The sequence below is a fragment of the Alligator mississippiensis genome, chromosome 6, assembly GCF_030867095.1.
Source record: "Alligator mississippiensis isolate rAllMis1 chromosome 6, rAllMis1, whole genome shotgun sequence".
NCBI lineage: Eukaryota > Metazoa > Chordata > Crocodylia > Alligatoridae > Alligator > Alligator mississippiensis.
The window spans coordinates 97,799,242-97,816,194 of NC_081829.1; the positions used below are offsets into that span (position 1 = coordinate 97,799,242).

At 47.4% G+C, this 16,953-nt stretch overlaps 1 protein-coding gene across 1 annotated transcript; it reads right to left on the reverse strand.

Annotated features, from left to right (window-relative positions):
* Positions 1-4,963: 4,963 nt before the first annotated feature.
* GSTO1 (glutathione S-transferase omega 1) lies at positions 4,964-15,524 on the reverse strand. The gene is made up of 6 exons (XM_006268614.4): positions 15,416-15,524; positions 13,311-13,419; positions 10,985-11,207; positions 9,214-9,315; positions 6,770-6,876; positions 4,964-5,474 (listed from the first exon to the last, which is right to left on the reverse strand). Exons 1-6 carry the CDS (start codon positions 15,522-15,524, stop codon positions 5,321-5,323), a joined length of 804 nt encoding a protein of 267 aa, XP_006268676.4. The 3' UTR covers positions 4,964-5,320.
* Positions 15,525-16,953: the final 1,429 nt, after the last annotated feature.

Consider the following 16,953-nt stretch of genomic DNA (forward strand, 5'->3'; position numbering starts at 1 on the left):
CAGACAGTAAAGAAGCTTTTCCTTATGTCCAGCCTGAAACGGTCACAGAGGAGTTTGTGACCATTCGACCTTGGCATCCCTTGGGGCGCTCTGGTGAACAGACATTTCCCCAGATCCTGGTGAGCACCCCTGATAAACTTATAGTTGGCCACCAGATCACCCCTGAGCCTGCGCTTCTCCAGGCTAAAAAGCTCCATGGCTCTCAGCCTGTCGTTGTAAGGTCTGTTTTCCTGACCTCTGATCATGTGCATGGCTCTCCTCTGCACTCCCTCAAGCTTCTCCACATCCTTTTTGAATTGTGGAGCCCAAAACTGGACGCAGTACTCCAGCTGCGGCCTCACCAAGGCCGAGTACGAGGGGAGAACGACGTCCCGGGATTTGCTTGAGAAGCATCTATGGATGCAAGCCAGCGTTTTGCTTGCTTTACTAGCTGCAGAATCACATTGAAGGTTCATATTCATCTTGTGGTCAATGATGACCCCCAAGTCCCTTTCATCCGTAGCGCTAGCCAGTGTAGCACTGCCAAGCCTATAAGCATGCTGCAGGTTTTTCCTCCCAAGGTGGAGAACCTTGCATTTTTCGGAGTTAAACACCATCAGGTTCTTGTCTGCCCATTTCCTAAGCCTGTCAAGGTCAACCTGGATCGCCCTCCTGTCTTCTGGTGTGGATGCTTTACCCCCGAGTTTGGTGTCATCGGCGAACTTGGCCAGTCCGCTTCTGACTCCAATGTCCACATCATTAATGAAGATGTTGAACAATATAGGTCCAAGGACAGAGCCTTGGGGGTCCCCACTGGTGACCGCGCACCAAGACAATTGACTTCCATCAACCACCGCCCTCTGGGTCTGACCGCGGAGCCAATTCCCCAACCAATGGATCGTGGTGAGGTCGAGGCTGCAGTTAGCCAGTTTTGCCAAGAGGTGATCATGGGATACCAGATTGAAGGCTTTTTTAAAGTCAAGATATACGACATCAATCTCTTCCCCCTTGTCCAGGTGATAGGTCACCTGGTTGTAGAAGGAAATGAGATTGGTCAAGCAAGACCTACCTGCAACAAACCCATGCTGGCTATCCCTCAGGGTTTGCCGTCGGCCAATCTGTTCAGAACGGCCTCTTTGATAATCTTTTCTAAGACCTTCCCCAGGATAGAGGTCAGGCTGATGGACCTGTAGTTTGCCGGATCCACTCTCCTCCCTTTCTTGAAGATAGGCATCACATTGGCCTTCTTCCAGTCTTCAGGCACTTCACCAGAGCGCCAGGAGCTCTTGAAGATCCATGCTGGGGCTGGGCTATGATGCTCGCCAGCTCCCTGAGTACCCTAGGGTGTAGATTGTCGGGGCCGGCTGACTTGAAGGTGTCCAGCCTCTCGAGGTGTTCCTTCACAAGGTCAGCATTGTTGGAGGGCAGGGGATCTCCCTCACCCGGGCCTCCCTGTCCTGTAATGGGTATGGACGTCCCACGGGACTGGTGAAAGACCAACGCAAAGTACCCATTTAATAGGTTGGCTTTTTCCTGTGGGTCAGTTGTCAGTTGCCCCACCTGGTTTAGCAGGGGTCCAGTGTTGTCCTTGCTTTTCCTCCGGCTCCCCACATATCTAAAAAAGGACTTTTTATTGTTCTTGATCCTAGTAGGCAGTTGGAGTTCTGTCGCAGCCTTGGCTATTCTGGTTTGCTCCCTGCAGGTCTGGACCAGCGCAGAGTACTCCTCCTTGGAGGTGGATCCCGTCCTCCAGCCTTTGTAGGTCTGTCTTTTTAACTGCAGGAGGTCTGCGAGTTCCCTGGAGAGCCAGGGGGGCTGCTGTGCCCTTTTGCTGCCTTTCCTCCGAGATGGAATAGCCTTAGTTTGTGCATCGAGGATCGCTCCTTTGAGGAGCAACCACTCTTCTTGAACTCCCCTCCCCTTGGGTTCGTGGTCCCTTAGGGCCTCACCGACAAGCCTCCTAAGCTTGTCAAAGTCAGCTTTCCTGAAGGCGAGGACTTTTGCATTGCTGACTGACTTGCCAGCTTTACGGTGGATAGTGAAGGTGATCAGCTCGTGACCAACTTATAACTTACACCCCTGCTTACACTACCTCTAGCTTTGGCCCAGAAAGGTACAGCATTGCTGTAGGCCAGGGCAGAATGTGTTAGGGGAAAAAAAAAAAAAATCACTTCTTCCTGAAACAGTAGAAAACAGTGATTCACCTTGACATCCTGACAGCTCACCCAATTGTGGCGGTAGCCATAGAAACTGTCCTATACATCTCATGCAGCCTGTCTCACTTCTGGACCTCCAGCACAGTCTCAACACATGAATACACTGCTTGCTTTGGCTTTATCCCACCATAGATTTATTCCACACAACTAGGTCAGGGTTGAGTTTGGCTTTTCTTCCAAGGAGCATTGGCAACGTTGATCTTTCAAAAGGAAGATGCACACATTTTACCAACACCATCCGAGCGGGCAGGAAAAGGGTGCTATTATGTGTAGAGGCTGCGGTTAGAAAGCCAGTACATTATCATCTCCCTGCAATTACAATCTTCCCTCTTCCCCCACCCCTCAAGAAGAAATCTGCTGTTAATTCTGCTTGCTGTGAGCCCTTTAGGCTAACAACTGACACCGGCTGTGCTTTGTGAATTGGCCAGCAAAGGGAAACCACCAATTTTCTACCTACTTATCTGCAGCAGCGCTAGACAGGGACTCAGGCACCAGAATTGTGCTTCTACCGCCTTCAACTCCGCAGGGGCTTTGGAGTACAGGCCATATCATTTCCATGTGCTTCAGCTTCATCCATCTTTGAAATGAAGACAGTTAACATGCTCACAAGGAAAGTAGACCTTGTATTTATAAAGCATATTATAGATACCAAAAAAAACCATTTTGGGGTGCCAGCGGAATAGAAGGCTCCAGGGAGAGTATAGTGAAAATGATGCTGAATTTGAACTTGGGCCACCAGAGACTAGTCCCATCCAAGCCAGGTCATTCAGTAATGCAGCCAAGTATCTCTGAAGCCTTGGGCTAGAGCTTCACTCCAAGGTTTTGACTGGTTTCCCACGCCTGAAAAGCACCAAAGCTTTGCTAAGCGGGCAGCCGCTGAGTTTGGGAAATCAGTACCGTTCCACTCCCCCAACACAATGAGGAAAGCATTGTACCGCGGAGACCGACTACTAGCTAAATTGCTAAACAGCACCAAGGGGTTCACCAATCCAATTTCTCTGATAATCCAGATGCAAGACTCCCCAAGTTTTGGCAGCATTTGGCTCTCATATTTGGAAGAAGGTGAGGGTTAACAATTTAACTCCTGGGTAACTGAGTCCAGTCCCATGCCAGCATAGGCACCATCATCTTATGATCTTCTTCATATGTAGATCAAGTTCCATCTCAACTCTAGCTCAGTGTTTTACTTCCCTTAGTAGGCTTTTCCAGAGCCGAAACAGATGCATCTCAACTCAGAGTTACAAACCTTTTTTCAATTACCAGCCCAAATTCACGTGGCCAGTTAGCTTTGTTCTTGTGCCAAACTTACCCTTCGGCTGAAACAGTCCTTTTCCTTCCCTGGTATTCACCCCCCTACCCTGATACATTTCTACAGAGTAATCATATCCCCCTTCTGCTTTCATTTTCCTAAGCCTATAAGAACACAATTTATTTAGTCTGGTTTACATGCTACTTATGGCCGACTTCAGGCCGCCCTCAAACCCTCAAGCACTGATCATTGACATTGAAAACCTGTAAACTCAAGCCCTGGCAGCTGTGCAGTCCAAGTAGCTCTGAGACTAAATCTCCCAGCTTACCTTCCTGTGGGGTACATGGGTGCTGCATGCTACAAACACAAGACATTGGGAACTACTGAACCTGTAACTTCCCGTTGTGGATTTCCAGGCTTCTGCACCTCAATTCCTGCTTTTACCGCTCATAATTAGAGCCAGGTATGCCACGAGAGACAAAGATGCCTACAGACCGATTCCTAGTTGGACTCTGTTTAAAAGACAAATGTTATAATATGGATTGTTTTAGTGCAAGTTGCAAAATAAGGTACAAGTGGATACGGCTAGCTAAGTATGCCTCTCAGTGACAGCGTAGGCAAGCCCTTAGGCTCATTTTGTACAACTGACTCTTAATTGCGCATAATTAACCTAATAAATCTTCTTTGTACTCACTCCATTTGGATCCTTCTTTCTTGAATAGAGGGGGTGGGGGAGGTATCAGAAGATACCGCTACTCTCAGCTGTAGAGGAAGGATAGTATTTGTACTCTTCCCACCGTTCCCTTCTCCTCAAAAGACGTACCACTATCACCACTCCCTGATTACAGTTAGAAACAGCCATGAATCTGCTTCCAGTTGAATAGCCACCTGGGAGGTCCAGCTCATGTTTATGACTTCCCTACCTATATAAAGGCAGAACAAAGTCCCATGGGTAAAACGATGGCTGCCGTTTCACTAGACTGCACGAGCTTGAAACTTCTGAGTCCTAGTGCAGCACAGGTCAATCAGGTCCCAGGCACAGCTAGGCCTGTGATCAAGCTACTTTTGACTTGTATAGGATTTAGGCCTGTTGAGGTTAAAGGTCTAAAACTGGAACCAGCATAAAATGAAGGTTACGGTCATTTTCTTTGTCGTACTTCCCAAGAAGACTTGGCCCAGCTTGGAAGCTGCTGCAGTATTGTCTTCCTACCCCCAAAGAGGTCATGGAGGAGAGATGTTCACGAACTCAAGCCATTCAGGATGTGATGGACATTAGGTTTGGTACTTCTAGTCTCATCGGGAGGGGAGCGTCTCAGAACTAGACAGCTGCATCTCGACTCAGAGATGGCCATGTCAAGGAGCACCGCACACTCTACTAGGGGAATGATTCAGTATCAATATTATCCTACCGCCTTTGTCAGGACTGAAAGGCTTGAGAAACAAGTACGGAAGGCCTTGATCTAATTTCCATCCAATTCTACATCTGGCTCACTGCTGCATAAATTGAAGAGAGTTGCTATTTTTAAAGAAAGATTTCTCCTTTTATTGTTACAGCATCAGAATCCCTTGCTTTAAACCAAGTGACAGAGAGAGCAAATACACATCCCGACCCGTACAAAGAAGGAAGACAGAAAGCACAAAGGGTTACATCAGCACGTTTCTTTGAAGGATGTGCTCAAGTGCTGGTGACTTTCCAACTTCTGCCTGAAGCCAGCACAACCTCCTCCTGACAGGAAGAGGGAGAGTTCACAGAAGTCCACTGATCCTTTTCCAGAACAGATTAATTCCCCCCAAGAAAGACGCACACAAAACTGCACAGTGAGGCACACCAGGAGAGCAGGGATGGATTTCTGAATGGGAGGTGCTCATTTGAACCTCAGAGCCCATAGTCACATGCTTCAGGGCTATTCTTGACATACAGCTGAAGATAGCCTTTGAATGTTTGGAAGTCAGTCATTGTAGCCTTGACTGCAGGGTCCTGCTTCATGGCCTCCATCCAGCGCTTGAGCTTTGGGGTGTGGCCTAGACAGCTATAGGAAGGGGAAAAGCAATTAAAATACAGGGGAAATGGGAGGATGTCAAGGAAGCTGAATATGTAATGAGGTTTGCTTTGTTTTGCTTTCTCCCCGCTCCCCTCCACACAAGGTTAAGTTTAAAACAGGTGCAGGAAATAGATTTTGAGACCAAAGAGCAGAAGATAAGGACATCTCCAAAGCAATCAAGTCTTCTTGATTGGAGTGCTTAAGTGCTAATCTAAAGGAACAAGTCGGTACTCCTTGTGCCAGTGATCTAGCATTTTAGAGCAGCTTGATTACACTCTGCCTTCCCCCTTGAGAACACAGTAAACTCTGGTTAATTTGCCACTCCAAGGGGAATGCAAGTGTGGAGTTATCCAGAAGCGACCCACTTTCATGGGGGGCGGTGGGAAAGGAGGACCATGTGCAAATAGAGCAATGGTAACAAACACTAAACGACATGCAAAATGGAGACTGGAGTACTGCCCTAACTCGCAAGGATGACAGCCAAGACTAGTCACCCCAAAACTAGCGTAAATGAGAGCCATACAAAAGTACCCAGGATAAGCAGGTTTATTTACTGAGGATAGTCCCTGGTCTAAAAAAGGGGTCTTAACAAGCTGGATGGAAAATAAGATGGAAATGAGCTGGGTGGAAAATTAGAAAATTCCCTTGAAATCGCACAAAATTGGTAGGACAGGAAAACCATGTTTCTTTCACCTTTCTTCTGTTTCTTGTCCTGCAACAACAGGCAACCCCACCAAGACAATTCAAAGCTAAAAAAACAGGCGTGCTTGCCCACTTACCCCTCACCAACCAGGTGGTTGGGCTGCCTACCTGGGATGTGGGAAGTCAATTTAAAAGGGACTCGTTTTCCTGATTCGAATCAGAGCAGGGAACTAAAGCAAATGCCAGGATCCCGTGACAATAGCTACTCCAGCATGAGTATCAGCAGAGGGGAAAAAAGGCCCATTTGTTCAGACCCCAAATTCCAGCTTTGTCTAAATAGATGTGTATAACAGCAACAAGCTGTGTGTGGAAACAATCAGCATTTTCCAATTGAAAAAAAGTTCTCATCCCTACTAGCTGTCATCTTGCCTTTGGAAATCCATTTTCCAAAGACTAAGCTCCTTTTCACACTTTATCCAGCAACACCTAAGTACAACCCATCATTCTGCCATTTGGACAGGGGAAATTACATTCGCAGTTGCTAAGCAGAGGAATATTCCTGGCTGGGATAACTTAGTGTAATTGGAAGCTGTAACACACTTGAAAATATGTAAAGGTCCATAAAACATTCAAGCACTTACTCATACAGCTGGAAAGCTTCCAGACGTTCAAACCAAGGCCAGATCAGGTAGTCAAACATAGATACCGAGTCCCCACCGAAGAAGACAGACTGGCGATTTGCTAGAATCTGCAAAGGAGGTAAGGCAATGTTTGCCATTAAAAATGGAAGTGCATAGACAAGCCCTGCATGAGACAAACGTGCCGTCATGGGAAGCGAGCGTCGGGAAGGGAACAGACAACATGCCCAACACAGAGACAGTGCCCTTTTCCCCTAGATTAAAATAGACCAAGGGAATAAGTCACTAAACGTGTTCTAACATTAATTTAACCCCTCTTGTGCATTGCCAACTGGGCTATATTCCAGCTCCAGTACCAGCGTTGCCATAGCAATTATGCACCGGCTATGGAGACAAAAGAATCCAACTGGCGGAGCTGAGATTTAACAATATTTTTAAGATTTGTAGGCTTGTAACTGCAACGTAAAAGTCATGATATGCCTTTTGCTTATTACTGTTAACGTCCAAATGACGACAACGCCTATAAGGTTGGTCAAACTAGGATATCAAGTTGTCAGCAGGATGTTTTTATTGCATCCCTTCCAGGAATGCAGTTCTACTTGATTGGAAGTGTACCAGACTGAATATTCAGAGGCAAGAACTCGGCTCTTGGGGCCAGCCGGGCAGCGGAGGGGGTGCAAACGAGCAGGACGCGCACACCCTGGGACAGAGCTGCCTGCACCCAGTACACACTGCTGAGCAAAGTGCAACAGGAACAGACTGGGGCATCCATGTACTGCTGCCACTGTAAAACAGCAACAGCCCTCAAACCTCCCATAGGGGAGGAGAAGCTGAGAGGTGTTTGCAAGGCCCCTGCCCTCCCCATGAAGGATCTTGAGGTAGTTCCAGCAAGATCTTCTATTCCCACATACTCCTGTCCTGCATACAAACATTCACATTCATTTACTGGAATGAGTGACTACAAAGGAAGAGGGGACGTGAATCAGAACTGGGGTCCCCCCGGCCCTTATTCTGAAAGGAGGGAAATACAATGCCAGGCACCGAGGGGCTCTTTTATATTTTGCCTTTTTATTCTGGGGTTGGGGGAGGCTGTCGTCTAATTTTGCACAGGAATTAAAAAACAACAAAAGCAACCCCCTCATTCAACCTTGCGCAGTCGACTCCCTTCCCCCAACTGCCTATTAAAACTATCAATCAGAAAGCAGCAGCTCATGAGTTGCTTCAGTTACCAGGTGTCCAAAAGAGAAAAAAAAAAAAGCCAGACGCAAAGAGACTTTCACAAAAAATGTGCACATGGCTCCCTCTTTCGGTTCCCAGGAAGCAGAACAAGAGCATTTCAGCCCTCGCGAGGCTCTTCTGGCAAGCCGGCTGAAGGGACTTCGTCTAGCTGTGTCCTTCACTCCCAGGCTGGGCTCTTAACCCTGGCAGGAGTGGAAGGAGCTCTCCAACACCTGTCAGCTCAGATCCTGGAAAACACCGGCATCTCAAAACCTTGTGTAGCTGTAAGATGCCTTTAATTCCCTCTGCCCCAGGCATCTGTTTTGCAAGATGTCTCCTAGGAAATAGCTGCTGCTCACAGGACCTAGATTTGTCCCCCGGCAGCAATACCCAATCAGATATGCTAAAGCTGACCTCTCGTTGCTGGATGCTTCAACACATCAGACAAGAAACAGCAGACAAAAGGTATCAGGGGATAAGTATATTCAAGTGTCATCCATACTGAAGTAATTGCCTGGAGGTGAAGCAATCAGCCAGGTACCAGGCAGCTGGAGTCTGGGAATCTCAATGGGTTTTTACAGAGAAGCAGCATTGGGGAGATGCAGTTTCTTGCTTGGTATTTGGTTTTGTTACTAGCAACCCAGTCCCCTCTTCCCATTCCAGATCAGATTTTTTTTAAAGTAATTTTTTTGCCTGCTTTATTTCTAGAATCACTCGTTTGAAAGGGACCCTGCGGATCACCTAGTCCAACTCTCTGCACAGAAGCAGGATTCACTGCTTCAAACCACGCCAGGCAGGTGCCCATCCAGCCTCTCCCTGACAGCCTTCCACCAAGGAGATTCTACATCTTCCCCAGAAGGCTCTGCTTACAGTACACAGACCGATCAGACCGAGTGCTGGTCCATGAACAAACGCTATGGAAATACAAGTAATAAACAGCGACAGGAAACCATGAACCCTGACCAAAGAGCAGAAGTTTGACGTGACCAAATGCAGGCGTTTATAGGCCATCTATGCACGTGCTGGTTCATATTCCAATGAGAATGCTCTGCATTCCAGCTGTTATGTGTATAAGCCCCTACGGGTTTAAAAATGGCCGCTGGGATGCTTTATCTAAACCTCGTCAAATGCGGTTTAACTAAACCATCATCCCAGTGTCTGCATAGAGAAGGGGGACACGTGTTTGCCATAGGTCAGTTTTTGTTCAATACCAGAGCTCCATTTCTTACCTCTTCAAACTTGCCAAGCTTCTCACCGATCTCAGCTTTCAGCGCAGTGCTGTCCTCCCCGTTTTGAATGGCCATGAAATGTTTGTAGGCCAGAGGCGTAAGCTGAACAAAGCAGAGAATACCCCATTACCAAGGACCGAGCTTCTTGTGGAACAGATTTTAAATATTCTCATTACAGCAATACCAGCATCTAGAATCTAGGTTGTTAAAGGCAGGGGGAAAAAAAACCCAAACCATATACAAAGCTTAATATTTAAAATAACAACATTTCAGAGGAGACTAGAACAAGTTCTCCATAGTAACCAAAATGGAAAGCTGCAGGATTGTAGCAGTGCGGGAGAAAGAGAGGAAGGAAACTCGCTCTTCTTTCCATTGGTTAGGCTGAACGCATGCCAGAAAACCACCAGCAATAAAAATGGTGAAATGCAAGTTTTCGCATACTCTTTATGGGGGAAAAGAGCCACATTTGAAATTCCAATGTACTTTAAAAACTTCTTTTCCTAGGTTTAGTCCAAGTATTCTCTCATGTTAAGAAAGTCTGAGGAGAGTTATTACACACAGGTTTATTTAGCATTTTAACATTTCTTTTTGGCTCCAGCACCATTTTCCTGGGACCTGGCCTTTCCTAGCTCACATCTCAAATTCTATAGCCTCCTTTTCTCCAGCTTTGCCCAGGGTAATCTTTCTCCCTTCAAAAGGCTGCAGCAAAGCTCATTCTTAGCTTGTTGCTTTGATCATATTATTTTGCTTTCAAAACCCCGCCTTCCACTGGCTCCCCCCACCTTCCAAATAGCGCAAGCTGCCCATCTTCCTTCTCGAAGCCCCTGATTATGCTACCAGTCATCTCTTGTTTGCTGTTTATAAGTCAGCTTCCACCTCTGACCAAACAACAAAGCCAGCCTCCATCACATACTCGCGAGTGCCAAGACCGCTGCCTTTCATGCCGACCAGCACCATTGCAACGTACTTCTCTGCGGATGTCTCTACATGAGATGCTACGTCGCCGTAGTGATGAGTTACAGCAACGTAGCTCATTGCTATGGCAGTGTAGTGTCAACGGGCATGAACTGTGACATCAACACTACTGCACAGCAGGGTCGGAAATGACCCGCGCGCTGCCGGGACTGCACACTAATGGTGGTTACTGTGCAGTCATTTAGTGCAAGCTAAAGTACTTGGTTTAGCAAGTACTAAATGACTGCACAGCAACAACAGCTCAGATGGGCACATGTGTAAACGTGCCCTCCCTGTATCTATAGTCTCCGGTCTTCGACTTAAAAGCTTTGAGGCATGGAGTTTTTTGTTCTCCATTTGTATACCATTTAAAATGCAATGATCCATTAAAAATAGCTCCTACATACTACAAAAAGGCAAGTAAGCTAGTCCTAAACCGAACTACTGTTTCAGAATGAAGGCTCTGAAAGCAGCAGTATTGCAAATTCAGTCAGGTACCAGTCTTAGGCAGAAAGCCAGTGACCTTTTTAAACATTTTGCCAGTGTTTTCCCATTGTGCGCTCAGGCATGTAGGTTTTAGCTAGCTCAGTAGAGGCCATGAATCCCTTACTCTGTCTTTCAAGAGCTATCAAGGTTGCAAAGAGCTGAGCAGCATTTGGCTCAGTAAACAGGTGGCTCCATCATCCCACATCTTTACAAGAGGCCTCTACCAAGGGCAGGAGCCATTTCAAGAATGTCCAAGTCGTGTCTGCAACGCTGCAAACGTGCCCAAGGCTGTATTCAAGCAGGGTGTGCCACCCGTCTCATGTCACAGTACCTTGGAGAAGTGCTCCAAGAGCATCTTTTGATATGCTCGCTCATACGGGTCTTCAGGCAAGAGCTTTTTCCCCGGGTAGGCTTCATCCAAGTAGTCGCATGTGATTGGAGACTCATAGATCAGCTGACCCTTGCTGGTCTCCAGGACAGGTACCAACCCAAATGGATTTTTCTCAAAGAACCAGTCAGGTTTGTTCTTCAAATTGATGTTTATTATTTCATGCCTGAAGAGTTCAAGACAAAAAAAACCCAAAAATAAACCATCGCTTCTGTAATGGTAGTGGGCAGCTCACTGCCCCAAACCAACCCTGGTACCTGGGGGATGGAAAGAAAGCAAGGAAAATGCACCCGTTTCACGGTTAGCCCTTGTCTTTTCAGAAGTCCCGACAGAGCTTCTTTATAGAGCACTGCCAAATCAGACACTTACCACACTAGCAATACCAAGGGCAGGAGGAAGGGGAAGAAGGGGACAGTTTTGCTTCTTAAAAACAACCATCTCTCTTCTACCTTGGGAGTCTTCAAGGGGAGGCTGGACAGATATTTGGCTGGGGTGATATGATTAGGCTGGGGTGATATGACTGTGGTACCCGTTCCTGCCTGGGGCGGGGGTCGGACCTGATGATCTGTTTAGGTCCCTTCCAACCCCAAGCACTATGAAACTATCATTACCACCATGCAGATCCCTTCCAAATATGATGACAATATACTACTGACCAGCCAACCCCCATGCCCCACCTGCTCACTGAAGCAGATTTGCCTCTGGCTACAGCAACCAGCTATACTGCAAATACAAGGGAAGGCAGGTCGGCTGTCCAAGGTACAGGACTGCTTTTTCACCAGGTTTTCTGGACATGTCAATAGCCTTTTGGGCACAGGAAAGAGGCAGCCACTTTAAGAGCACTTAAATCCAGGTGAAAGAAAATTCACACTAATCAAAGGAAGCTTGTAGAGGTGAGAGAGTATAAGCCATAGTCTGAACTTGCAACAGAATTTTAGTTCGACCCATCCGGAGGGCAAGCAATTCCCTATTCCTCTTCCAAACCTGCAGCCCAGGAAAAAGGGCAATTTGACTGGGGTAAAAATCCAGTATTTAAAATATGTACATTTTCTGCTCAGTCAGAAAATTCCCCAGAGCTAGCTGGACTCTTGATCACCTGATAAATCATTTCCCCTTACTGAAAAACCAACCAACACCTTAAAAAAAACTCATTCAGAAGTGGCCAAATGAAAGCAAGCTATTTTAATTATTTTCCTGATGCAGAAAAGTAAGTAGATGGAATGATCTGGAGTTTTAATACTTTTGGTTGGTCAGGACAGTTCTGATCTTGGTGTCAGAAAAACATGAATAGCCAAATATTTACTATATTTATGGGGATCCAAAATCCCATATCGATCTAGATGGAGCTGCAGACCTGGTAAACAGAGGCAGATTATAAAGTTTGGATTATAAAGCGTGGCCCTAGAAGTTCCTGCTGAGATAAAAACTATTTTCTAGTTGTGAACTTTGTCACATTACTTTGACCGTTGTAAATAAGAATTCTCTTATCTCAAGAAGGAGTCTTGTTAGGATTAGTGCTTACAAAACTGTTTCAGAAAAAGAAACAAACTGTACCTGTACATCTCCTATGGAAAAAAAGGTACAAACACCCATGATTAGCATAAGTGGGCACATCTACATGTGTGCTTTACTGCAGAGTAGACCAATTTGCTCTGCAGTAAAGCATCACAATCTACATGTGCACCACTATTAGGCTGGAGTAGACTAATTTACTCTGCTGTCGGATAGTACTGTTAGAACCAAGTACTATCCTATGGCGGAGTAAATTAGCACAATTAAACGGATGTGTAGACACTGCACCTGGATGTGTTTACTAATTACAAATTAGTTTACTGAGTCACATTAATTGCACATGTAGAAAGAAAGAAAAAAAAAGGTGTTAGCTTTGAGTTTTCAGTTCACTCATCTGGTCTTCAATACAGTCAATTTAACTAATGCCTCTTGTTCGGATGAAACTTTCACACATCAGCAGAAGACAAAATAATTTAAACGAAGAGAGGAACCTTTGCAATAACAGAAGAGGACAAAGAGATCAGCTGGAAAGGGAGGTCAGCCCTCTGGAATATTTTGACTAATTTTTGAAAATTTCTTGGACTTGAAGGTTGTGCCCATTTGAATAGAGTCACCCATGGCTGGCCCAAGATTTAAACTTGGTAGACAATCCAGAACACTGTGACTAAAGCAATTTAAAAGAAAACTTAAAAACCCCTAGAGACCACACCAGAAATGGCTTCAGTCTCCACCCTTAAGATAAAGCACCCAGTCTTACTTAATGCCTTTGGCTTTCAGGACGAGACGGGTTCGCTCTGCAAAGGGACAGAAGCGCATGCTGTAGAGACGGATCAGTCCCTCTGGGACAGGGCCTGGAGCGGCACTTCCTGGAAGAAAACAATGCTGCTCTGGTTATTCAAGGCTCACACACCTTCATCTGAAATGCTCTTACACTTTCCCCTAACAGGGATAAAAAGAAACCCAGACATGGGCCAAGAGTGGGAAGTGGCATGTGTGTGTAACAAGGGGTGCTGGTTGTAGCCACATTGGCCGAAGGACTTAGGCAGAAAAGTTCTTTGGGTAAATGTGATATCTTTTATTAGACCATTTGAATAGTTGGAAAAATTGTTCTCTGCAAGCTTTTGGGCACAAGCATTCTTCTTCAGGCAGAGGGAGAGGCAATATTGGCTTCTATTCCACCCAGGAGAACACAACACATCAGCAGACTCTCCCTGTGCCTGAAGAAGGGTGTCTGCACCCAAAAGCTGGCAAAGAACAATTTTTCCAACTGTTTAGTTGGTCTCATAAAAGATATCACATCTACCCAAAGAACCTGGTCTGCCTATGTGTGTTTACTAGAACCTGGGAGCAAGAGCTGCTCTTAGGGGACTTGGTGTCGTAGGGCAACAGGGCTCGTGGGAGCCTGTCTTGCCCTCTTAATTAGCCCATTCCTTAGGGAGCAGGTGCCAGGGGAATAAGGGCAAGGTGGCAAAGGCCTGCAGAAGCAGCTGAGTGTCAGGATGCAGCCTTCATAGAGACAGGGGTCCCCTGCCTGCCCTAGGGACCACCTCCTCGCAGACCAAGGCAGGGCCAGAGGCTAGCACGGTCCTGCCCTGCTGGCAGGGGCAACACAACCCCGGGCTTCAGACACACCAGAGAACAGACCCTTTCTGGGGCATAGACCCAAATGCACTGCCCCCGGAGAGGGGCACCCATGTCTGGACAGATGCAACCACAGATCTGGGGCAAGGGGATGGGTCTGCAGCCTCCCCCCGCAGCTCTGCGGAGATGGGGTTGCACAGGAGAGAAGGAAGACCTGCCCTGCAGAGGGCAGGGGCAAGGCATCGCCTGCACCGGGGAAGATACAGACAGACCGTGGACTCATGCTGCAATGCAACCCTCCCCAGTGGGGGAGTACGAAGGGTTGCACCCACCACTCTGTAAAGATGCTAAGACAGTGCAATGCCATGCAATGCAATATATACCATGCAATGTCATATATACCATAGATTAGATTTCATAGATTTCTAGGGTCAGAAGGGAGCTACCTATGCAATGCCATACAATGCAATGCAATATATATGCCATGCCGTGCCATATAACACAATGCAATGCCATACAATGCGATATATGCAATGCAATATATAACCATGCCATGCTGTGCCGTATAACGCAATGCAATATATACCATGCCATGCCATACAATGCAATATGTGCAATGCAAGGCAATATATATATACCATTCAATATATACCATGCCATGCCGTATAACGCAATGCAATGCAATGCCATACAATGCAATATATATACCATGCCATGCTGTGCCGTATAACGCAATGCAATATATACCATGCCATGCCATACAATGCAATATATGCAATTCAAGGCAATGTATATATATATATATATATACCATGCCATGCTGTATAATGCAATGCAATGCCATACAATGCGATATATGCAATGCAATATATAACCATGCCATGCTGTGCCATATAACGCAATGCAATATATACCATGCCATGCCATACAATGCAATATATGCAATTCAAGGCAATGTATGTATATATATATATATATACCATGCAATATATACCATGCCATGCTGTATAATGCAATGCAATGCCATACAATGCAATATACGCAATGCAATATATATACCATGCCACGCTGTGCTGTATAACGCAATGCAATATATACCATGCCATGTGATACAATGCAATATATGCAATGCAAGGCCGGGCCGGGCCGGGCCGGGCCGGGCCACACGGCACAATGCAGCCCACTTGCTGCTCTCCCCGCCCTGACCCGGGCTTTGATGCACCCTCGGCCGCGCAGAGCTGCTCAGGAGGGGGGCAGGCAGACCCCGGCCGCGGCACTCACCCTTCCCCAAGCTCCGGGACATTTCCCCGGCCATCTCCAGCGCTGCTGCCCCAGGGACTGAGCGCGGTGCCGCCTCCTTCCGTAGCAGCCGAGGTGCCTCCCCTCGCATGCAGCGGCCAGTGAAAGAGGAAGGAGGAGCAGCCTTTCCTTGGCTCCTGGGTGGAGGCTGCGAGGCGCAGATGCAGCCCCCGCCCCCGGGGCAGGCAGTGGGGGAGCAGCTCGGGCAGCCTCCTCCAGCAGAGCATGCTTCCCATGCATAGGGGACCCCCATTCCTGTGCTGGAGGCACAGGGGCAGGATGGTGCTGGGAGGCACTGTGGTACAGAGCCAGGAGCCTAGGGGCTTGGGCTCTGCCCCTAGTTCTGCCATTAAACGGCTGGGACGGCTCCCATCACCTCTCCATGGCTCTGCGTCTCCACCTGGACACTGGTTTCCCAGCGGCAAGCTGGTTTGAAATCACAGAACAATAGAAAATGTGGGTGGAAGGGACTTCAGGATGTCACATCTAGTGCAGCCCCCTGCTCCAAGCAGGACCAGCCACAACTACATCGTCCCAGCCCAGGCTTTGACTACCTGGGTCCTTGGAAGAAGGGTGTTTCCCAGCACTAACCGTCATCCCCATGTTGGCTCTGCATTAATGGGGATGATCTTGGGACAAGACTGTCCCACTGCAGGAGCTCAGAGCGTGTAATCCACACCTGTGTTGACCCGGTCCCTTAGACAAGCGAGATGGGCAAGGTGCAGTGAGGTGCAGTGTGGTCTTACTGGCCCAACGTGTCCAGGTGGGAGAGAGAGGGGACGGGATGTGGGTGTTCAGAGCCTCTGTCAGCTCTGGGAAGCAAATGGTCGTGGTTCAAGCCGAGTCCCGAATGGTTTGTCTGGGATGGTGGGATTACACCAGCCCTCCGCGCAGGGGATACCACTGATGCTATCTGCAGCCTTGGATGCTGACAGAGGTCTCTGCTTCGTGGTAAAAATAGAGACCTGGAACTCAACTATTAAGAGGAGCGCAGTGGATCTGGGGTGGGCTTCCTTGTATCGTAGCTTGGCAAATACATGCAGGTGCATGCTGAGTAAACCAGGTGCAGATGTGAGCTGCAGCAGAGCAAGGGTGTAGGCAGATCAACAGAGAAAACTGGGTAAAACAAGGCAGCACAAAGTGACATGACCCCAATCACGGTAACCTCATTTTTTCTGTTCTGTCAGGGTAGGCACTTGCAAGGGGCAGGAAGATTGTACCTGGCCTTGCTGTGCGTGCACAATACAAGCAGGGGAGGCGATGAGAAGCCATCCTTTTATGCGATTCAGAGAAGGACCAGGTAGCACTGCAGTCCCCGCTGAATGCTCCCACTGGGGCAACCAGTGAAAACTTATGTTTGTAAGCCAGTCTAGGCCTTGGTCGTACCTCCTGGGGAGTTTTTTGTCTCCTGACATCCCTTTGTTTCATTTTCCCGTTGACCTGGCCCTCAGTCATAGCACGGTGCCACACAACTTCACTTCATCTGCTGTGGAGCAGGAAAGGCAGGTATTAGTGAAGGG

What these genes read in the sequence shown, in the direction of transcription:
- GSTO1 (XM_006268614.4), bottom strand. Translation starts at nt 15,524, where the DNA reads ATGCGAGGGGAGGCACCTCGGCTGCTACGGAAGGAGGCGGCACCGCGC. An exon ending in GTCCCGGAGCTTGGGGAAGG is followed by an intron (nt 13,420 to 15,415) that starts GTGAGTGCCGCG and finishes GTTTTCTTCCAG; the next exon opens with GAAGTGCCGCTCCAGGCCCT. An exon ending in GAAGCTTTCCAGCTGTATGA is followed by an intron (nt 5,475 to 6,769) that starts GTAAGTGCTTGA and finishes CCCTTCCTATAG; the next exon opens with CTGTCTAGGCCACACCCCAA.